Below are 23,811 nucleotides of genomic sequence, written 5' to 3'. Positions count from 1 at the left end.
GAACACTGCTGCTGGATCTGGCACAGGAAAACAAAACACGGGGAGCTGTGCGTTTAGTCTTGTGGCGAAGAGGTCTATCACCAGCGAGCCCCACTTCAGGAAGAGGGTTTTGACCACTTCTGGGTGTAGGGACCACTCAGGCCCTACCACTTGACCCATCCTGCTGAGGCCGTCGGCCAGGACGTTCCTCTTCCCTGGAGAGAACCTGGCTGAAAAATTGATTTGTTCCACTTCGGCCCATTCTAGGAACTTCATCGTGAGACTGCACCGTTCCTTCGACTTCAGTCCTCCTTGCTCTTTCACGTAGACCACCACCGTGGCGTTGCCGCACCCCGTAGCCACGGTGCTTCCCCGGGGTAGATGGACGAACTCTAGGCACACCCTTTGTACAGTCCTCATCTCCAGCACGTTTATGTGCAGGTTCGTCTCCTCAACTTCCCATTTACCTTTTGCCGTTTTGTCGAGAAGATGGGCACCCCAGCCCTCCTTGGATGCGTCAGTGAACAGGAGCATCTCCGGAGGGTCGGTTGCAAAGGGCATTCCCTTGAGGGTGTTCGTTCTGACGTGCCACCACTCCAGGACTTCCTTCGTCTCCGGGGACACCAGGACTATCTTGTGCGGGGAGTCCTATCAGTCTTTGCCAGTCCTTGGCTCTCCTGGGCTGGCCCGACAGGAAGGGCCAGAGTATGTTTCAGGTTGTCCAGTCTCTCCGCGGAGGGGAAGGCCCTCGCCATCCGGGAGTCTAGGAACAACCCTAGGTAGGTTATCCTGGTGGAGGGAATCAGCTGGGACTTCTCCAGGTTGATGATGATACCCAAGATGTTGCAGAACTGCAGGAGCTTTGCGCCTTGCTCCCTCAGTACTTCCTCTGAGGCTGAAAGCAACAACCAGTCACCTAGGTACCGAATCTGGCGGACGCCCTGTTCGTGCGCCCAGTCTGAAACTGTTGCGAAGACCCTCTTGAAGCCCTGAGGGCTGTCGACAGTCCGAAGCATAGGGTTTTGAACTGCAACGTTTGGGTACTCCATTTTATCCTTAGGAACCTCCTGCTGGAGGGATGGACAGGGACCTGGAAGTAGACGTCTTTGAGAACTATGGACCTCATGAAGTCCTCCTCCTTCAAGGCCGCTAGGAGCGACTTCGGAGTGTCCATCTTGAAGTCGGTGTTGCACACGAATTTTTTGAGGGCTGAAAGGTCTATGACCGGTCTCCAGACCCCTGTCGCCTTCTCCACCAGGAAGAGCCTGTTGTAGAACCCTGGACTCAGTTTCTTGACTGGTTCTACTGCCCCTTTCGCCAGCATTGCCGAGCCTTCTTCCTGCAATACTGCTACTCTCAAGGGGTCCTTGGGTGCCAACCACTCCACCTGTTGATCTGGGATCTGAGGTGGGGGTCCACTCGGAAGGGCAGGCTGTACCCCTCCATTAGAACTGCTACGGTGCACGGATCCGCTCCGTGGTCCCGCAATGCTTGCCAAGATCGTTTGAGGCATCCCCCCACCTGAGGCGTCGGCAAGAGTAGGGGGCCTCCCCTCCTAACTTCTTCGAGAGCCGCGGCCTAAACGCCCTCTCCTGGAGCCCGAGTAGGAGGGTCTGAAGGCTAACTGTGGAGTCGAAGCTCCCCTACGGGGGGGCAATGCAAGGGAAAGATTACGTATGCCAACTTCTACATCCGACGAGCGGACGGAGCCGAAGAGGCACTGGGCAAAGGTGCGGGGGCCTCTCTCCAGCGGCCACTCAGGCAGGCACTGGAGAGGCAATAGCCTCGTTCGACACGCTAGGGGGAAAACCACTTTGCCTTCGTCACGGATGGAGCCGTCAGGAATGGGGGTAGCCGTCATGGGTCTATCCCCTCCCAGGGAAATCCGTGGGGTTTAAGTACCCTGCCATGTCAGCGGCCGCCTCCGATGCTTGGATGGGGCTGGCCGGGACGATGGCACGGCTGGCTCCATCACGGATGGAGCCGCCAGGACGGAGGTAGCCGTCATAGGTGTGTCAGCGGCCACCTCCAATGCTTGGATGGGGCTGGCCAGGACAATGGAGCGGCTAGCTCCATCACGGATGGAGCCACCGGGACGGAGGTATCCGTCATGGGTCTACCCCTTCCCGGGGAATCCGTGGGGTGTGAGTACCCTGGTATACCGGCGGTTGACCACGAAGCCTGAATGGAGCTGTCGTGGTACCGGGTATGGATGCCATACTGCCGGGTCGAGCCAGTGGCTGCCTCCGCTGGAAGGATGGAGCTCCTGTGGAGATCCATGGAGCCGCGGGCTTCCCCGTGCTGGCTGGTTGGCTCCTTCGTTCAGGGTGAGCCATCGAAGAACCGGAGGCCGGGACAAGGCTGCCAGTCCGAAGGGGCGACTCTCTCCACTGGGCGGGAGAAGTTGGAACCTTCGCGGGCTTATGCCTGTCGACCAAGACCTGGTGCGATGACTTCCGTCGATGATCGGGTCTGCTGGAGGAGAAGTACCGCGAAGATGGCGAAGGAGCCCTAGGGAGCCAGCCAGTGAGGGCCTCTGCTGCACGGGGGTATCTACCAACCTGCTGAGGCCCGAGAGCCAGTCCTCATCCATCGCGGTCTTCCGTTCGTCCAGCCTGTGGAGCCGTCTGATGAGGGCTGGTACTTTTCTGTACGCGGGGGCCTCGTCCGCTGAGCCTTCCGTCGGATGCCCTTCTGCCTGAGAAGGAGCACCTACGACGGGGGGGCCCGCTTGGGGTGAAGGCATCCTTTGTCGTGGTACGACTTCAGCGGTTCTGGATGGAGGACGGGCATCGCCGCTGGGACGGAGGCCTCCGTCCTGGACTTGTCTCTCCCCATGGAGGACCAAGCCGCTGCGGGCTTCCTCGTGGCTGCTGGTTGTCTTTCACGTTCTGGCCGGCCTGTCGAAGTCTTGGAGGCTGGGACACGGCTGCCAGACCGAAGGGGCGACTCTCTGCTGGGCGGAAGTAGTCAGAACCTTCGCGGACTTATGCCGGTCTGCCAGAGCCTGCTGTAGGGTTGCGGGGGTTCACGTCGAAGGACGGGCAACGCCGTCGGGACGGGGCCTCCGTCCTGGGCCCAACATCTCTTCCGGAGGTTCTCGTATCTGCGGGCCTACCAGTCGAGGAAAGCCGAGGGCTGCGTTCGTGACGAGCTAGGTGGCCTTTGGAGGTCAGGACTCGGCTGCCAGACCGAAGGGGCGACTCTCTCCGCTGGGCGGATGGAGCCGGAACCTTCGCGGACTTACGCCTGTCGACTGGAACCTGCCATGAGTCCCTCCGTCGGGTGCCGCTGCTGCCGGAGGAGTATCTATCCGGGGAGCTCGTCCTCGGACGCCAACTTGAAGGGCCCGGCGCCGCAGCTAGCTCCAGCAGCCTGTCGAGGTGAACCAACACCCACTCACTGGTCTTGGGGGATCTTGGGCGCCGACTCTCGTGGCGCGACCTCGAGGGGGAGCGAGAGCGCGACAACTTCTTGCGGGACTTCTCCCTTCGTCTCCTGAGCTTCCTCAGCGCCTCGTTCTCTGAAGAGCAGGAAAGATCCTCCACTGAGGAGAAAGAGTATGACTCGAAAGAGGAGCCCGAAGATTTGTAGGGCCGCACCGAAGGGTCCGAGTCGTCCCGCGTGGATGCTCTTCTGTGGGGGAGCAGGTCCCGAAGCCCTCTTCCATCCTCAGCAGCGACCTGAAAAGGCGTCTTAGGGGGAACCCACGCAATGGGGTCCGACGGCGGGGAAGGCTCCTTCTCGGCTGCGCCCTCGACTGCAGAAGTGACTGAAAAACACGCCAAAGAGGCTGGAGAACAATTAGGGACATTTTTCCCCCACATGGGGTCATCAGAGGAGACGTGGCCTGCTTGCACCAGTACTCCGTCTCCCATACACACTCCCGCCCCTCCCTCAGGCCCCTCACTCGCCTGGAACGACCCAACAACCCCACTATCCTGAAGATCAGGCTCTTGGGGAAGGGCCGCGGGCCTCTTCCCCGCAACGGACTTACCTCGTCCGCTACTCTGGGTAGGGGAGGGTGGAAGGGAAGCTCGGTCAGACGAGACGCCCGTCGAAGCAAGGGAGGAAGGGATGCTCGGCTTCTTAGGCGACCTCTTCGTCGCCTACTTCTTCTTGATGCTATACCGCACCCACTCAGACTCCTGAGAAAGAGCAATGGGCCTCTTCCCCACAACTGACTTACCTCGTCCCCTACTCTGGGTAGGGGAAGGTGGCTGAGAAGCTCCATCCGACGAGGCATCGGGAGAAGTAAGCGGCGAGGAGAGGCTCGGCTTCCTATGTGACCTCTTGGACGCCTTCTTCTTCTTGGTGCCGAAACGCACCCACTGCACCTCGTTCTAGGACTCGCACTCCGGACACGTGGCTGTAGGAGAACATAAGCTGGCCCTACACGACGAACACAGAGGAGAAGGGTAGGAAAGGGTATAGAATGAACACAATGGGTCCACGTGGGGACCCCGTAAGACACAAAGGGGGTCGGGGACACAAAGGGTCGCACTGGGTAAGGAGAGAGCGTCAAGATGTAATCGCGACACGACCAGAGAACTTACTGGAGATCGAGACCTGAGCAAGCATGCTCTCTGATCCGAGGTTAGCCTCAGGGCTCGTATCACTCCACCTGAGGTTACCCCTAATAGAAAACGGGACTAGGGTAAACTACACAAAACTCTGGTCGGTTGGGAGATCCCAGATACTCCTAAGAAAGTAGTTCGAGGTAAGTACTCCATGTTGGAACAACCTTGTTTTTGAAAGATTTTTCTCTATCATTTTTGTATTTCTCAATATAGCTCTTTCTCTCGGATTAAAATCTTCCAAAAGTCTAAGAAAGCTTTTCCCATGAGCTTCTCTACTTATAATCTATTAATGTAAAGAGTCAGAATTTGTTATACCCATGACCACCATATCTGTTAATCTTTGATATGCGTCACAAGATCCACTATAGCTCTCTTGAGTTGATATACATATACATGCCTGAAATTTCTTCAAACGAAATAAATGGAATTTTAACAAACAAAAAAAAAAACAATTTTATTTCTCAACTTGCCTGATGTTCATACTGATTCTTCTCTAGAAGCTGTTTCACAACATTTAACCCTTAAACTTAAAAAGATTTCTCATCTTTCTTTAAACAGACACAGGCCTTATCAAAGTACTGCGCTACTAAGCGGTTAATGATAAGAAGCGAAACAGTGACACGCCAGAAGCTCTTTGTTATTTCAGTCTCAAAGTCGAAACTATTCCCTATTCTCGACATAAAAAGTCAGTGGGGAGGAAGGTGGTCATGAACATCAGATGAGTCTAGAAATATAGAACAGATTCTAAAAGTAATTTGTATTTTTTCTAGCTAAACAAACCCGAGTCCTTCAAAATAGGGAATGTCTTCAGTGGAGCCAGAATAGTTTTGAATTCGTTATCAAGGTAGTTAATCCCAAACAAAAGATTTTACCATGAATTTAGATGTTGCTGTAATTCTTATATCATGAACCCTAATCATTCCTATGAACCTTCCCTGATGTTTATATTGCTTCTTCTCCAGATGCTCAGTTTATCAACATTTATCCGTAAAATATTTTAAAAATCCCAAGTTCCAATTAATTGGACTTTGGTGATTCAATAATGAAAGACCTAACAGTATCCCGCATTACACTACTGTATTAACATCTAAATATAGGACAACATGTTTTAACCCTGAAGTCAACATGGACCTATAACATTTAATTGATGGGACAACAAACCTTTTTCATAACAAGAGAGTTTAGAAATGTAATAATATTGTTTAAGCTGGTTTTAGATGCTAAAACCTTTCTAATCTTAAACTACCTTTAGGAAGTGTACAATAATGTTGATATAACTAATTTTTAGAGGATTCCCAGGCTTCTATGACACACAGCCTAGAGTGTTTTAAATAGTCCCTACTTCTGAAGATGCAATAGATTTTCCATGCGGTTAACTGTAACATGAGGAGGTTATTGTGTACTGTACTGCTGCTTCCTCCGGTCGCCTTGGTGACAGCAATTTTCTTAGGTATTTTGGACGAACAGTTTTGATAACTTGGGTGATTATTATACATATTCTAAACTCAATTCTTGCTTTAATCGGCAGCCAGTGTTAATCAATTAGTATAGGGGTGATCCTTTCTCTAGGTGGGACACCATTTATCAGTCTTGCTCCTCTGTTTATCATGTTTTGTAATTTCTTAACTTGTACTTTGGTAAATTGTAATAGATGAAGTTGCAGTAGTTAATCCTGGTAATAACACAGTTTATCACAAGTTTCTTTACAGAATATTCACCCAGGTACTTTTTATATAAAAGCAATTTTTCTTAGATGATAACCAACAGTTTTTACTACATTGTTTATTTGGGCATTGAGAGACAAGTTACAGTCAAGAAATACGCCCAGGTCATGAACTCTACTAGATATAGAGACCAAGTTGTTATTTATTTGAATATCACCTAAGTTTCTTAAGCTATTTTTCATTCCCACCACCATAAACTTAGCTTTGTTCTCATTTAATTTTAGTTGTTTGATTGTCATCCATTCTCTAACACTATTAAGGATTCTGTCTAGATCTTCAGTATCATTTATGGAGAAGTAAAATTGTGTATTATACGCAAATAGTTTGAACTTCACACCATGCCTTTATAGTATTTTCAATAGACTAATGGTAACAATGAAGAATAAGATTTGGCCAAGGACACTCACCTGAGGTTCAAATGATGAATAAGAGTTTCCAATTTGCACACAGTAATTTCTGCCAATAAAGTACAGTAGTCTTTCAGGTATTCGAAAGCTTAACCTTCAACACCGATGGACCATAGATCATTTAGTAGCAGTTCATGCACAACTGTATCAAAAGCAGCACTGAGATCAAGTAATATCAAAATGCCACATTTATTTTTCTCCATCATTTCCAGCATATCACTTGCAACAAAACAAATAGCAGTCTCCTTAGAGTATAATTTTCTGTAAGTAGACTGGTTGTCTGGCGAAGCTTCTATTTCTTCTAGAGACTAACTAATTGTTCAAGAATTATGTATTCTAGCAGTTTTGAGACAAAATATAGATTCGAAATAGGTCTATGTGAATTTAATTCCTGATAATCGAGAGCACTTTTGAGAACCGGTGTGACTAATAGCCATTTTTTCAGATTTGGGGTACTTACACTCATCAATGCTTGCATTTACTTTTCTCGGCTAGACTATAAAAGTTACTTCCCCCAGTTACTTCAAATATTATCATTGGGTCAATCGCACAGCTGATTTTCTTTGCTCTCTTGATAATCCTGGTGATATCATCTTGTGTTATGTTGTTAAATCTCGTCAATTTTATCTGTGTATCTGGTGTAGCGTTAATCTAATGTTGAATATTTAAATGACGTAGTTTTATTTTTTTTTCATTTTTTCTTAAAGAATACTAGAAAATTATCTGCTAGTTCCTGGTCGCTGTACCCCTCTGGTAGCCTTTTTTTCATTTACTTTTCCCATTTAGGAGACGGTATAACTTATTTAGGTCTGTTGCTGCTTCGTGGATCTTTCTCTTATAGTATTCGCTTTTATTTGTCTCCTTTGTAGGTAATTGTATTGGTATATTGTAGTTTTGTATACTACCCATGTACTTTGTTTTTAAACCAATTCCCCTTTTTTTCTTTACGTCTTTTTTCCCTCTTTTTCCCTTAAGTCTCTCTATCAAACCAAGAAGATAGGTCTGTAAGTTATACTGTAGACTTTTCCATTAGTGGACACATGATATCGAATTCACCTTTACTCACTCTATTATATGTGCTTGTAAGGCAATCACCACACATAGATCCCAACAAGCAATGGTTATCATGATCACAGGGAATGTTGATAGCATCACTAATTTTTTTTGTGACTTCTTCAATAAATACAGTAGTTGGGAATTTTTATTTATGTCTAATTTTTGTGACTTCTTCAATAAATACAGTAGGAGAGAAGTTTGATTTATGTCTAAAGTTTATTTTCTTCACCACTGCATGTTTCTGTAGAGGTAGTCAGAATGTAATAAGTTTGTGTACTGGGGAGATCGTGCATTTTTCTTCTACATTTATGTCAGATACAATGTTATTCATTCCATCACTCAAAACTAGGTCAAACGAATGCCCAGTTAAAGTAGACACAGTCGACATTATTCACCCATTATCATCATTCCAATAACTCCCTAAATGCTAAAGCATCAGGATTTGATGTGTCATCCATCCAAAGATTGAAGTCTCCATAAATAACTAATTCATTTTTCTCCATGATAATTATCTCATGAGATCACTGAATATTTCAAAGAAGATAGTGGCATTTGTTCTCAGAGGTTTGTAAACTGTTACAATGGATATTTTTTTTTTTTCCCCATAAAGTTTATTTCTATATATTACAAGCTTGTTACACTGGTTTTTTTTTTACATTTTAAGATTTGAGTAACTTTTATGAATGAAGAGCCCGACAACCCCACCAAACCTACCCTCTCTCAGAATGTGAAAGAAGGTGTGTGTTAGTTTTGGGAATCTTAGGCTTGTCAAAGTTACTTAACCATGTTTCAGATAATGCTAGTACAGTATGTCCAAATATTTCCCGTTTATCAATTCTCGAATTTGAATAGTTTTATTACCCACAGATTGTATATTTACATAACCACAGTTTATGATGCCCTTAGTATCCATGATCAGTGTTTTCTGCTAGTCTTATCAATTCCAAGTCAAGAGCTTTGCAATTTTTTAAATATACTATGTGAGCATTTGGTTTGTTTAACTTTGTGCAGTTAATACACTTTGACATTTATAAATTACGCTCCTTAGTGGAATGTCTTCCTCAACATTTCCAGCAGACTTTATCATCATTCTTAGACTTCCAATCTTTTTCAAGATGTCCATACCTCTGACAGTGGTAGCAGGTGATCACATGTTACCTATCACGTATAAGTACCCCATCGTAACATAACTTTGTCCCCATTATCATGAACAGCTCTCTGAACTTCAGGATCAAATTTCAATACATAGTGGGTAGTCCCACCTGCAGCCTTTTTCTTCAGTACCACACTTATCTTCTCTTCTATATTTTGGATTTAGTTCAAGTAACGATTTCTTTGAATCAAGGCATTTACTACATCTTCATCACTGTAAACATTGCATATCACTATTTTTGGTTTTAATTTTCCAATTTTTCTCGTTTCAGTGTCGACAACCATAGTTTGAATTTTGTTTGCTGCTTCCTTTCTGATATTCTCATTTGCAAAGTTTACATTTCCATTTGAGGTTGATCTCGTATTAAGTATTGGAATGTCTTCAAGTGCATGTTTAACCTCATTTTTTCTGTCAGTAATTTTAGTTGTTGCATTTGTTGATTTAATTACCAGTAGATTCTTTTCCCTTAACCCTTTTACCCCCAAAGAACGTACTGGTACGTTTCACAAAAGCCATCCCTTTACCCCCATGGACGTACCGGTACATCCTTGCAAAAAAATGCTATAAAAAAATTTTTTTTCATATTTTTTATAATTTTTTTTAGAAAATTCATGCATTTTCCAAGAGAATGAGACCAACCTGACCTCTCTATGACAAAAATTAAGGCTGTTAAAGCAATTTTAAAAAAATATACTGCAAAATGTGCTGGGAAAAAAATAACCCCCTGGGGGTTAAGGATTGGAAATTTCCAAATAGCCTGGGGGTAAAAGGGTTAATTTGTCAGTGTATGTTGTTTTCTCTGGTTTTGGGCCCATCAGCGTTTGAAGTGTTTCCTTAACTGATTCAATATTCATTGCTAGATTATCAACTTTCTCAGTAAGGTCAGTGGTCTGGGGGGAATTTGCTGAGTGTGCACTAAGCGCCGCAACTTGTTTTTCCAATTCATCAATTCTCGCCTCTTGTGCACTCAAAGCATGATCCCTCACTCTCAATTGCTCCTCCAACTCTAATATATGTAACTTAGCAGTTCTGGATTCATCAACACAGTGTGCGCATATCCATTTCAAGTTTTATACTTCTATATCATTGATGCTCGTCACTATAGACACACTTCTTATGACAGTACCTGCTGCAATCACATCCTATCCACTTCTTTGCGTCTCTGTCCATGGTTTGACATTTAGGAAAGTACAGGGAGTTAGGGGCAGACATGATGTACTATTTCTTCTCACTATACTGTAGACTCTCCATGAGATCAACTAATATTTTTGTCAATGGTTTTATAAACAAGAAACACAAGCTGAAACAACTGCTCAAGGCAAGAGTGGTGAACAGAGCTCCGCTCAAAACACATCTTCACTCGGTGACACCTCCTCACATAGATAGATAAAAAAATTCTGTTGCCACACTTGTTGCCAGGCATTTTATATAGTGTAATGAGATCTATGTATTATAGGGGGAAATGGGATGGCATGGAGAAAATTTATTTTCCCTATTCTTATGTTGTCAGGTTGTACAGCTGGCCCTTTTCTACCTAATAACTTATAATTTGAGGGGAAGAATACTGGAAAAATTTTATAATGTGCATATAACGCCATATGTACTACTGTAACAAAAATATGGTAACTGACAAAGATCATGCAGATATTTTGAATCTAAACTACAAAATATTGCATTTGACGGATGTCTGGAACCTGGGTTATAAGATAAAATCGGGATGGTGAAGCTTTACAGTGCCAAGGTGTAAATGGCTAACCCTGCAGTTTCACTATAAAATTCTGAGAATGATGAAAGAAATTAAGCTGGAAAAGGTTAAGTATATGACTAAAATGGAAGTACAGCTAGTGGTTAAAGTGAAGCTGCAAAAAATCCTACAGTAATGCCTATTGACAGCACTGTCAGAGCTGGAGTGCACTGGGAAGATCACATTGCTAATGTGGTGGCCAACAGCAGTAAAACAGACAAAGAGCTCAAAATTATAAAAAAGGGGCAACAAAACTTGGTCAACATAAGTATACTGTAAATGGAAATAACAAGACAATCATAATTGGCATCTGGGAAAATGGGCATATAGACCAGACCGAAAGTACAAAAAGGGCTTATAGATCAGGAAAAAAGTGCAGAAAACAAAATTAGAGGGAACTCCTTTCTCATTAATGCCATGATCATGATTCAAAATTGGTAGTCAAACAGTGATGATGACAGATAATAGATCTATTTTATTATTGTTACTGATCTTAAGATAGTTTATTTTCCTTATTACTTCTCATATAGTTTATGTATTACCTCATTCCTCAATGGGCTGTTTTTCCCTTTAGAGCCTATGGGATTATAGTATCCTGCTTTTTCAACTAGGTTTGTAGCTTTGATGATGATGATGAGGATGATAATCATGATAGATAGATAGATAGATAGATAGATAGATAGATAGATAGATATAGACAAAATGACAGCACAACACAACCTACCTGTAGTTTGCTGTAAAGCTGCTTTGATCACTTCTCGGCCAGCAATTGGAGCATTAAAATGGCACACATTCCGTAGGAAATTTAGTGATTTTCCTGATGCTAATATTTTTTCTGCTTGCAGTTTTGTGATAAAACTCGGCAACATAGGCCATCTGAAATTAAATCAGAATTACAAAATGTATAAAATATATATTAAAGTATTGAAAAAAAGGAAATTATGCACATACATATTCCAAGCATTATTCAAAAAGTATGATGAAAAAAGAAATGTAACAAGGCAGTAAAAAAATAAACCAATGACAAGAAACCAGAACTCAACATACAGTACTTGTTCATAAAAAAATTACATAGCACATAGTAAGGCTAAACATACAATACAGTAAGTAGAATAATTAGTAAAAAATTGACATGATTTCTATACAATGGAGCAAGGATACTGAGAGCAAATAAAAAAACGTTGAAGCTGTGGAGAATGGCTACGTATATTTAATTGTGGGAAAATGAGAAGACAATACAGTATGTTGATTGATAAAAGGAATGCAAAATTTTGAAGAGTTAGAAGGGGGAATGGCTCATTTAAAAAAAAAAAACTACCAGACTCGATAAACACCACAACCATTTTTAGTCACTGACATGAGACTTCAGGATACTATTACATATTTACAAACTTACCTGATGGAATATTTATCATGCCAAAGCTTATCATCAGAGACCATAGGATCAGCTGCAATGAAGAACTCAAGGTGAGGATCTTCCAGCTTGCCATCCAATAACCACTGAGTTAGCATGCCAAAAATTGGCACAGTTGCTCGAGCTATGATGTGCCCCACTACCTTTCTGTGGGCTGGATCACCATGATGTAAATGCTGCAACGGGAAATTTATAATCTCTTTGTAACAGTTAAAATATTTCAATTAAAATGTCTTTTTTTTTTTTTAAACAAATACAGTAGTAATTCTATTCTATTAACAGAAAAAAGTTCATTATGAAAAAATCTAAAAAAAATTACTAGTATGTAATATAAAAAGTGAACATGCTTTCCTTAAGCTGACTGAGTAAACTTTAATCATTCTATTTCTGTACTCCTTCATTCATAAGCAAGCCAATGTTTACAGATAATAATCCTAGTTTCATCCTCACTATAAAACGGATTTTGAGCGAAGCGAAAAATCTATTTTTGGGTAAGATGGCCATGTCGTCCTGATGGAAGTTCCTTAAAGGCAGCTTCCTAGGGTATATTACAACTACGGCGATATTCCCAGAGAATTTACCTTAAGGTACCCAGAATTCTAACTCCTGGAGCGAGTATCCCTAAAAAAGACCTTGGGGATATCGTAAATATCAGTGGACGTATTCTTGACACGCCTCATAGCAATCTATACCCCCGAATAGAGTTAACACTTCGTAGGGGTCAAATGGCAAGAAAACGAAAACGATAAGAAAGGGGGGAGCCGTTCGTAAGGCATCTCTCCTCCCCGTTTCGTAAGCGTGCCCTGCGCCGCTCGCGGCGCCATCTGTATTCCTTGTAGCGATACACGAGGTGCTACAGATACTGTATGTAGGGAGGGGTCCTACAACCCTTTTCTCTTTTTTTTTTTTTTTTTTTTTGAAAAGGGACAGGGCGGGTCCATCAGGACGACATGGCCATCTTACCCAAAAATAGATTTTTCGCTTCGCTCAAAATCCGTTTTTTGGGCTCAAGCCATGTCGTCCTGATGGAAGTATACCAGAGCATTACTGTATCTGTGGATTCTCAATACGTGCCGTACTCCTCAGGAATGTTTCTTAGTCAACTCGACTGAAAGACCTAAGATGTTACCGTTATACATCTTTTCACTAATCATAAGCCATGAAAGCGCTTCCTGCCCCCTACAGGGAGGAGTCCTACTAGACTCTAGAAACGAACGAAGAGTACATATACCTATGTATGAATCACTCGCCAGCCAGTACAATATAGTGGTCTCACTCTATATGAAGTAAAGCATAGTCCTTACGGAACTACAGCATCCAAGGGAAAAATCCCGACCAGCACCCTGGTCGAAGTAGAAATAGACAAAAAGGTTATATCTGCGTAGGATTAAACTTGCTGCCGCCACCGTCCTCAGAGAGGGGTGGAGCCCTTTATGCTAAGGAAAGTATAAACCAGTGCAACAAGGCTTGCATTAAGGAATAGGCTATTATAGATATCCCCGATTAATATACATAGGCTAAATGCTCAATAATTAACATGAAATCAATATAGGTGAAGGAGACGCAAGGTTCCCGAGAACAAGTTTATTGAGTAACAATAAATAGACATGGTTACCACAAATATATACATATGATAGGTGGATGACCAACAATTTACACAAGTACCGTAGTGCATGGATGTATGGTTATCTGAAAGAAAACAATCAGGTCACTTGTCGCATACCAAGGTATCAAAGTTAACGTCCATGTTACTATCCCCTGACATTAGCGTCAGCAACGCTCGGCACACCTGTCTGTACTTGTGCTACCATCACCATAACGCTGGAACAGTCACTGTGGGCTCCCAGAGCCTTCACTACTAGTTATACCAACGCATATAACTATACACTCACCCAAGAATCAAAGTCCCAAATAATTCCACTGTTCCTCGCAGAGTTAAACAGCAGGGTTAACGACGCAACCAACTGCTACCACAGACCTCTTTAGCTGCTCCACTTGCTTAGCATAGTGGCGAAAGAATACCCTGGAAGACTTCCAGCCAGTGTATGAACGAAGGTGTTCAAAATCCATAAAGTTAAAGAAGTTTAAAGATGAAGCAACTTTCCTCGGATCATGACCTGCGAGTGAACTGTCAGGATCCGCTCTGCGAATAAAATATGTAATTTTCGCCCTAAGCTGATTTAAAGATAAATTCGAGCCCGATGTTTCTCCTCTGAATAGTTGGCCCCCATGGAAGTCTGAAGTTCTACGAAGATAGACCTTTAGGCATTCTACGGGACATAGAGATGCATCTTCTTTCAGAGGGCAGATTCTCCAGGGACCCCACCTGTTGGTGGGCAACTCGTTCTTAGCGAGAAACGTAGGGTCCGGAAACAGGTTCAGTTCTCCCCCATCCAGGAACTGAACCCGGCCCTCCTCTCTCGAGAGGGCCACAATCTCACTAACTCTGGCCCCAGAAGCAAGGGCAAAAAGGAAGATCACTTTTTGAGTCAGGTCCTTCAATGCACACTCCTCATTATCCAGTAATGAGGCAAAATGAAGGACTTTGTCTAAAGACCACGAAATAGGCTTTGGAGGAGCTGAAGGTCTAAGCCTAGCACAGGCTTTCAGGATCTTATTAAACATCTCGTTAGCGAGGTCTACCTGGAAGGCATATAGAATGGGTCTTGTCAGAGCTGACTTACATGTAGAAATCGTGTTAGCCGCCAGCCCCTGTCCGTGGAGGTGGATGAAGAAGGATAGGCAGAACTCCGTAGAGATCTCGTGCGGATTCTTGTCTTTGACAAAGGCTACCCATTTCTTCCATGCTGATTCGTACTGCCTTCTAGTAGACTTACACTTATATTCTTCCAGGAAGTCGATGCTATCTTTCGAGATTCCGAACCGTTTCTTCACCGCTAGGGAGAGAAAATCATGAGCTGCAGGGTCCGGGTTTTCTGTAATGAAGCGTAGACAGTCGACTTCTGGACTTGCTGGGACAGAACTGGGTCCGGGAGTGGTAGAAACTCTAGTCGTAGTTCCAGAGCCAGAGGGAACCATACACTGTTCGGCCACTTGTGGGCCACTATTGCTGCTACTCCCTTGAAGGATCTCAGTTTGTTGAGGACCCTCAACATCAGATTGTGAGGGGGAAACAGGTAGATCCTGGACCATCTGTTCCAATCGAGGGACATCGCATCTACTGCTTCCGCCAAGGGGTCCTCGTATGGGGACACATATCTCGGCAGCTTCTTGTTGTCCTTCGTCGCGAAGAGGTCTATCTGCAGTTCTGGGACTTGTCTCAAGATGAAGGAGAATGATCCTGCGTCTAGGGACCATTCCGACTCTATCGGTGTAACCCTGGATAGAGCGTCCGCGGTCACATTCCGGACTCCTTGAAGGTGAACTGCTGACAGGTGCCACTTCTTCTTCTCCGCCAGTCGAAATATGGCTAACATTACCTGGTTGAGAGGTGGAGATCTCGATCCCCGCCGATTCAGACATTTCACTACCACCTCGCTGTCCAGTACCAACCTTACATGGATCGAGTGACGTGGGGATACTTTCTTCAGGGTAAGAAGCACTGCCATAGCTTCTAGAAAGTTTATGTGAAAAGTCCCAAATAGTTTGGACCAGGTCCCTTGCACTTTTTTCCGATGGGAGTGACCCCCCCACCCTACCTTTGAGGAGTCTGTGTGGATTGTCACTGACGGGGGGGGTGGTTGAAGAGGTACTGACCTCTTTAGACGACTGGCTTGAGACCACGGTCTGAGAAGAGAACGTAGCCGAAGTGGGACCGGTCTCTTCAAGTCCCCTCGCTCTTTCGATGCAAAGGTTCTCCAGACTCCAGCTGCATCTTTTAGCTGTGCTCTTAGCACTGGGTCTGTTACTGATGCGAATTGAAGAGAGCCCAAAACCCTCTCTTGTTCGCGTCTTGATATCCTCTCGGAACCTAGAAGTCTCCTGACAGACCCCGCTATTTCCTTCCTTTTCGACATCGGAATGGAAAAACGGTGTGACACTAGATCCCAGTGAATTCCCAACCACTGGAACCTCTGAGCTGGAGAAAGACGAGACTTCTTTCTGTTGATCATGAAACCTAGATATTCCAGGAACTGAATCACCTGTAGGGAAGCCTGCAAGCATTCCGCTCTGGATGCTGCCCACACCAACCAATCGTCCAGGTAGGCTACTACCTGGAACCCTTTTAGGCGTAACTGTTTGAGCGCTGCGCTCGCAAGCTTCGTAAAGATCCTTGGGGCTATGTTTAGCCCGAAGGGCATCGCTCTGAAAGCATAAAGTTTTTGTTGTAGCTTGAATCCTAGGTAGGGGGAGAGACGGCGACTTATTGGAACGTGCCAATATGCGTCTGACAAATCGATGGAGACGGTATATGCCCTCTTGGGCAGTAAGGCCCTTATGTGTTGTAACGTTAACATCTTGAACTTGTGGTTCACTATGAACTTGTTGAGTGGTGACAAGTCCAGAATGACTCTGAGTTTCCCCGAGTCTTTCTTGGGAACACAAAACAGCCTCCCTTGAAACTTGATGGACTTAACCCTCCGGATCACCTTTTCCTCCAACAGATCTTGAATGTACTCCTCCAAAACGGGGGTGGAGTGTTGGAAAAATTGAGGGCACTGGGGCGGAGTACTGTACCAACTCCAACCCAGTCCATTTTTGAGCAGGCTGTGGGCCCAGGGATCGAAGGTCCAGCGATCCCGGAAATACTGTAGTCTCCCACCTACCGGCGACACTTCACTTTGACTGCCCTGCAGTCTTGCCTCCCTGGCCGCGACCACCTCTGAATCCTCTTCCCCTAGAGGGGCGTCTCGCCAAACCTCTGGCTGCACCTCTGGACTTTGCTCGAAACGTGGTCGATTGCCCTTCGAACACTGGATTGAATGCCGGGGATGCTGATGACACGGCTTGGGGTACCCATTGGAAGGTGGTCGGGGTCTGGGCTACCAGTTGTGGTACCGGAGGCAAAGCTGGCTGCTGCTGCTGCTGTCGTTGTGGTCTGAAAGGCTTGGCTGGACGGGAAGAAAACCTCGATTTCTTCGCCTTTCCTTTCGGCTGAGGGCCCTCATCAGGGGAAGACTTCCTCTTAAGGGACAGGCCCCACTTAAGGAGAAGATTACGGTTCTCAGTGGCTGCCTTGTCCACCACCTCTTTGACCACTTCATTGGGAAAGAGATCTTTACCCCAGATGCTAGATGAAATGAGTCTCTTGGGTTCATGCCTCACTGTGGCCGAGGCGAAAACAAACTCTCTACAGGCCCTCCTCGCTTTGACAAAGCAATAGAGGTCCTTAGTCACCGTGGCCAGATGGATCTTGGCCATTACCATGAACATCTCAGGCATCTTGGGGTTGCTAGCCATTGTATCCATGTTAGTCTGGAGAGACATCGAGGCTGCCAGGCGCTCCTTTGTGTCCAATTCCCTCCGTAGGAGGAATTCCGACAACTTGGGAAGGTTTTCGCCGAACTGCTGACCTGCAATGTCGCCGTCCAACTTCCCAACCGAGAAGGTGAGGTGTACCTCCTTCCAGTCCTTATTATCCAGCGGCAAGGCCAACGACAGTGGTTTGCATTCCTCCAGAGATGGACACGGTTTGCCAGCTTCAACCGCCTTCAAGACGGCCGCGAACCCTTTCTGCATAAAGGGGAAGGCCCTAGCCGGGGAGGATACATAGGAGGGGTGCTTCTTACTCAAAGCAGCAACTTTAGAGTTTGAGAACCCCCTCTCCTTCAATGCAGATGTTAAGGTAGCTTGAGCCTTGGAGTGATCCAGGATGATCACCTCCTTCGGTTCCGTCTACTCCTTCGAGGCCGGCTCCTTCTTCAGATGGACATAACAGTCCGGGTAGGCCCCTCTACTGGGCCAGAATTCCACCTCCTCAAGGGGAACTGAGCCCAGTTTCTCCGACATGACGATCTTCCCGATCGTCATCGGCATGTGCTCGGCATATCTCCACGGGTTGGCATCCGAGCACAGAGGAAGGTCCTTCACGTTGAGCTTCTTTGGAGGTCCACGTGATGCTGTGATCTTCTGCATCTGGAGCTCTAATGTAGCGGCCTTCTGATTATTCTCCCTCTGCATCTGTTGGATCATACCAACGATGGAAGAGAGAGCCTGTCCCAGCTCTGCTGGAAGAGCGGACGAAGTAGAGGGGATAGGTTCAGGGGTCTGAACCGGAACGTCTGAAGGTACGGGAACCTCTTCCTCCACGGCAATAGGATCTTGATCCTCCTCCTCACCCTCTGCGAGGAGATCCTGTTCCTCACGGTCGGACAAGTCAGACATCTTGTCATCCAGCTGGATGTCCTGCATGGCATCCGTAACATCCTCCTCCACTGGGATCTGGACGAGAGGGATCTCCGGCCGAGGCTGGGGAACAACAGCGTCAGTGGAAGCTTTGGGAAAAAGGTATGCCCTCATCTTCTCATTAGGAAGATAAGGTCCAGTGGTGTTCTTCTGAAAACCCCTTACCCATAAACGGAGCTTCTCCCTCGCTGCATCCCTTGACTCCGCCGACCTAGGGGATTCAAAAGCCTCTGATAGCAGGTTAGTACATACTGCACATACCTGCGGATCCCAGTAGCGATGGTCATCATTGGAGGCTGCGCAAGCCGCGTGCCTCCTACACGAGACATGTCCGCAAAAGTTCTTGCTGCGGACATTGCAGAAGACACTATCACATTTCGGATGCTCCTCCTGTAAAAGAAGAAAATTTCCATGAATATCAAGTGAATTTCAATTCACATGTAAATATGAGTATTCACAAAGAATAAGGGGAAAGACACCTACTTGTGAAACCCACACAATCACCTGTGGAAGCCCACCAGCCAAAAATCACGTAGTTAGTCTTTACTAGAATAACCAGAGATCATATTTCCCAAGGGAAATTAGGTGTAGCTCACACCTAAGGTCAAATTTTACCATTCTGGCCAGGGATGAAAAGAATTCTCTTTTTTATCCTTGTAAGGCGACACCAGGTGATTGCACAAAGTAACACAAGTAAGTTAGAAGAAACAGTGTTGTAACCTACTATATCATGGTCTCCCTTGGTTGAATACACCACCCAAGAAAGAACTGATACAGTACATGAGGGTGGTGTGCCGGCCGGCTATTGCCGGTCAGTACCCCCCCCCCTTTTTTTTTTCCAAAGGTAGATCTCAAGTACACAACTCCAGATCACCCCTATTTGGGGAGAACTCCAGATCCCATGCCTGAACCGGCCGGCAGTGGTTGCCGGTCCGCAGCCACCCGGGTAGCACTGTGTTGCCGGCCATCACTCTTAGTGGCCGGCTAACCGGGCAGTGTAGCAGGCCGGCCGGCAGCGGTAAACAAACCCTGCCGGCTGGCCTCCACACCAGGTAGCGCTCGGCTGCCAGCCGCCACTCATAGAGACCGGCCGGCAAAGGCATATAACCACCGCCGACCGACAGCAAGAGAACTGGAGAACACCCCCCCCACCGGCGGCCGGCCTGTAGGCCGGCAGACGGCAAGGACAACACATAAGAAGACAACAGAATGAGTGCCGGGCTAAGAGGCTATGAGCCTCTGTGCCCGGCACCCGAAAGAGTGCCGAGAGGAAGGGGAGACACTAAGTCAGGCTTCCTAACCGCTGCTTACTGAATCTACAGACGGCAGCGGTGGAGGGACCAAGAAAGGACCGGGCAGCACTCAAAAGAAAGGGTCTCTGCCGGTCGGCACACTCTGCCGGCCGACAGGGGACCACGTCAGTTCCCCATCCTAACCTAGGCTAGGTACGGATGCGGACGACTGACACAAAGGAAACGGAAAAATAGAAGGGAAGGACAGAGGGTCCTATCCAACCTTGCCTTGGTTAAGGGTCATTCCCAACTAAGAGAGCTCATCTCAGCCAGAGAAATCCCGGGAGGGAGGCCGGCACTACTGGCTGCCTCCCTAAAACCAAGGCAAGGAAGGAATTGCTATTCCAGAAAGGGAACATATCCCGAATCCAGAACGGCAAAGAGGACAAGTCTGAGGGGTCACCGAGCGAAGGGATCACTACAGGAACCCAACAAGGTGATCCAAGGAGGATAAACCCCCTATGCCCGTGTCAGTCAGCAAGGGAGACTCTGCCCCACGCTAGACCAGCACGGACTCAGACTAATACACTGCTGTACTGTCCCCCTCTGAACCAATTCAGTTGGAACAGGAAGGTACAGTACTACTCCAGCATAGATATATTTGAAATTTAATTCAAACAAACCAATAGAGTTAAGCCTAAGGCTTAAACAGAGGGAAAGGGTTTGCCACTTCCCCGAAGAGAAGGGAGCAAACGGGGAAACAGATAATATTATAATGACCTAAGACAACCTAGCCTAGGCACTAAGAGAATCGATTACCTAATTCACCGAAACTCACTCCAATAGTATCTTGGAAAGTACTCGAAAAAAGCTTATATGTATAACGTTGCCTAACGCTTTAAGCAATATAAAATCACACTTGGAAGACTAATTATCATGCAGGAAGTACAAGGGCCAACAGCTAGCCTACGAAGACTAGTGTTGGTCAGCCTAGGCAAACTTTCGCCAGGCACACTACTATCGCATCATAACAGAATTCCTAATTAAGCTAAGCAGCTAATTATTAAAGCGCAAAGGGGCTGGGAACGTCGCTCTTGCTAACAAATAAATCCTATTCTAGCGAGCGACAGCGTTCATGACGCCTCCAGCAGGCAACAGCTCTTGTATCAAAGATAACTCTTATAATTACTTTAATTTTAAACAAGAGCCTACATTTATACATAAAAGAAATAGTACTCAACTTATCCGAGGCAGAAGAAGTTGGAGAAAGCATAATAAACGAGTAAATCCAAGATTTTGGTAGTAACACAGGGAAAAACACCGAGTCGTATAGCTACGCAAAAAGGAATTCAGATGGCGCCGCGAGCGGTGCAGGGCACGCTTACGAAACGGGGAGGAGAGATGCCTTACGAACGGCTCCCCCCTTTCTTATCGTTTTCGTTTTCTTGCCATTTGACCCCTACGAAGTGTTAACTCTATTCAGGGTATAGATTGCTATGAGGCGTGTCAAGAATACGTCCACTGATATTTACGATATCCCTAAGGTCTTTTTTAGGGATACTCGCTCCAGGAGTTAGAATTCTGGGTACCTTAAGGTAAATTCTCTGGGAATATCGCCGTAGTTGTAATATACCCTAGGAAGCTGCCTTTAAGGAACTTCCATCAGGACGACATGGCTTGAGCCCAAAAACTTTTTTTATAAAATAAGATAGATATCTTCGCTATTTTTATTTGATTTTAAACTGTATATATATCTTAGAAAATAAATTGAAAGCTATTTTACACCCAAAAAAAAAATAATATAAAAGTTCTGGTGTACTGTACAATGAAATAAATTTTTGATAATGCCCCAGAGAAAATATCCAAAACCTACATTGCCCAAATATTGTATTCTATTCAAATGCTACTAAACAGGTAAGTATTATAAAAAACACAGTCTCAGCACAGAATAATACAATCCATTGATACACAGCTAAGGAAATGGAGTAATTTGTTGTGGAAGCTGATAGCAGGGAGTAAGTAGCAAAATCATTTGGATTCTCCTTGGAGAAGCTTGGACCTGAAGTAAAATGTCACAAGAAAACTGAGAAAGATCATGTTGCTGATTTGCATTAGATGGCTTATTCCATCAATCTATCCAAGAACGAACACCCTCCCTCCCTCTCATATTTTTAGTTTCCTTCCCAATTAAAATTAAGAAAACTGGGATATTGCACAAGCTATTGCAAGTCTCCCCATGTGGAGGGATGGATGGCTGTATGACATCCGGTACAAATGCAATGACAGTATTATCACCTGACTTAAAACACCAATAAAGACCTCTTTCTGCATACTCATCACTCTATTAGAGTGCTAAAGTTTTTATCTTTCATGATGATGCTCATAGTACAGTTTTTCTCGAGTTGGTTAAGCTTGAGGCAGACAGACCAATATCTCTTGGCTTTGCAATGTTAGGTGGTAAGGAGTGGGGAGTAGATTGTGATCTTGGTGGGTTCCTGTAGCCTTTCTAGGCGACTGGGATTTGCTTTGTATTTCCCATACCTCTTCTCTTCTCTACATTTCCAGTATCCATTTATTCCCTTTATTACATATACTGCTTCGTATCCCTCATTCTCATTACTCCCTCCTTGATACCACACCTACACACTCATGGTTCTGAGGACCTGAGCTTTATTAGTCTGGTTGGACAACACCCCTCCCTTTAGTATATATGGCACTTCTGATGGGCTGTGATCCACAGTCTTTGGGATTAGCTGGTCATAATAATTGCAATGACAATCATCTTCCTTGAGCTTTGCTACAAAATCTTCAAAATGATGGTGTTAATTTACTAGTTGCACGACCTTCCGTAAACTGGTGAATTAGACTTATTAGATACAAGTTATAGATTGAATTTATAAAGTCAAGCCATATGGTCTGTGCTGAGGCCTAGAAGGCCATTCATCACCTATGTGCAATTGGGGAAAAAACCCACAATTGCGCTATGAAGTAAAAGGAGGATTGAAAGTAAGATGGAAGATAAGAAACAGGAATGGAGGCAGAGTAGATGTCTAAAAAGTGACAGCAATAATGAGCCAAAGGAAAGCAACACAGATCCTTTGAGTAATGCCTACACTGCAAAGCATGAGGTACACAGATGAAACAAACACTTACTGTTCTAGACACAGAATGGTGATCTCTGCCATTAAAACAGCAGATCTACAGAAGATGGAGATGCTCTCTAGTTTGAGAGATCCTTCCATATGAAATGATTTATGCAATTCATGATAACTCTCAGTTTGGCATCATGTCAGAGATAAACAAGCAGAAGCAATCTTCGTAATGAGACAATTGCTGGATAATTACTTGTAGATGTTGAAGAAGATTTGAAAAAGTTCCGAGACAATTACTCATGGGGGCATTAGAAATGCAGGAGGTAGCAAAAAGACTGAAATTCTTAGTGATATTACTCTACCATAACACTAAATTTAGAATAAACATAAAAGCAGAAGTTACAGATAATGTTGGCGTCCATCAAGAATTGGAGCTAAGCCTTTTCTTATTCATCATAGTAATAAAGGAAGCTACAAGAGATTAGGATAGGGGGTCCTGTAGTGATACTTTATACAGATGACAATGTAAACAGCAAAATCAGAGGTAGATGGGGTGGAAATCATTTAAAGGCAGAAAAGTGGATTAAAAAGAAGAGGACTGCAAACCAACGTTATCAAAGTAGAGCTAATGATGACTGGAAAGGCAGCAGAGTACAAGTATAATCAGGAAAGTGGTTATTGTGAGAAATGTGCAAGAGTGAAGTCTACAGTGCATCAAATATATCAGATGGTGTTACTAGAGGTGCACTGGATTACAAATTCTACATGGAATAAGAGATCTTTTAATGCACAAAAGGTAAATATGAAAAAAAAGTATGATAGAAGCATTGAAAATCCTATTGTGATAGATGAGCTAGTTTCAAAATAAGCAGAGTATCACTGATACCTTGGAGAGGCAATGGGCAATGAAGTAGGAATTGAGGGATTAGCATAAAAGAATGGATGCAGCATGGATGAAATTGTGAGATTGCCAGGGTACTAGCAAATAAAAATATTCTATCAGCAGAGAAAAAAAGATTCACAATGGGTACATGTGGCCTGGATACGCAACAGAAACATTGATAACGACAATAAAAATTTTAAGAATTATGGCTGGAGAATAATAGGAAGATTGTATTACGAAT

At 44.9% G+C, this 23,811-nt stretch overlaps 1 protein-coding gene across 1 annotated transcript in view; it reads right to left on the bottom strand.

The window, feature by feature from the left end:
• The window catches only part of LOC137639847 (gamma-tubulin complex component 3 homolog), a 166,309-nt gene that overhangs the window by 55,941 nt on the left and 86,557 nt on the right, over positions 1-23,811 (bottom strand). Inside the window, exons 9-10 of the mRNA XM_068372104.1 lie at positions 12,040-12,233; positions 11,368-11,519 (exon numbers count right to left, since the gene is read on the bottom strand). Of these exons, the coding sequence (XP_068228205.1) occupies positions 11,368-11,519; positions 12,040-12,233 (346 nt within the window). The remainder of the gene's footprint in view (positions 1-11,367; positions 11,520-12,039; positions 12,234-23,811) is intronic.

Source organism: Palaemon carinicauda, chromosome 4 (assembly GCF_036898095.1).
Source record: "Palaemon carinicauda isolate YSFRI2023 chromosome 4, ASM3689809v2, whole genome shotgun sequence".
In the NCBI taxonomy this organism is placed as follows: Eukaryota; Metazoa; Arthropoda; class Malacostraca; order Decapoda; family Palaemonidae; genus Palaemon; species Palaemon carinicauda.
The sequence above is the reverse complement of the archived record's forward strand: the minus strand, read 5'-3'. Positions and strand labels throughout refer to the sequence as shown.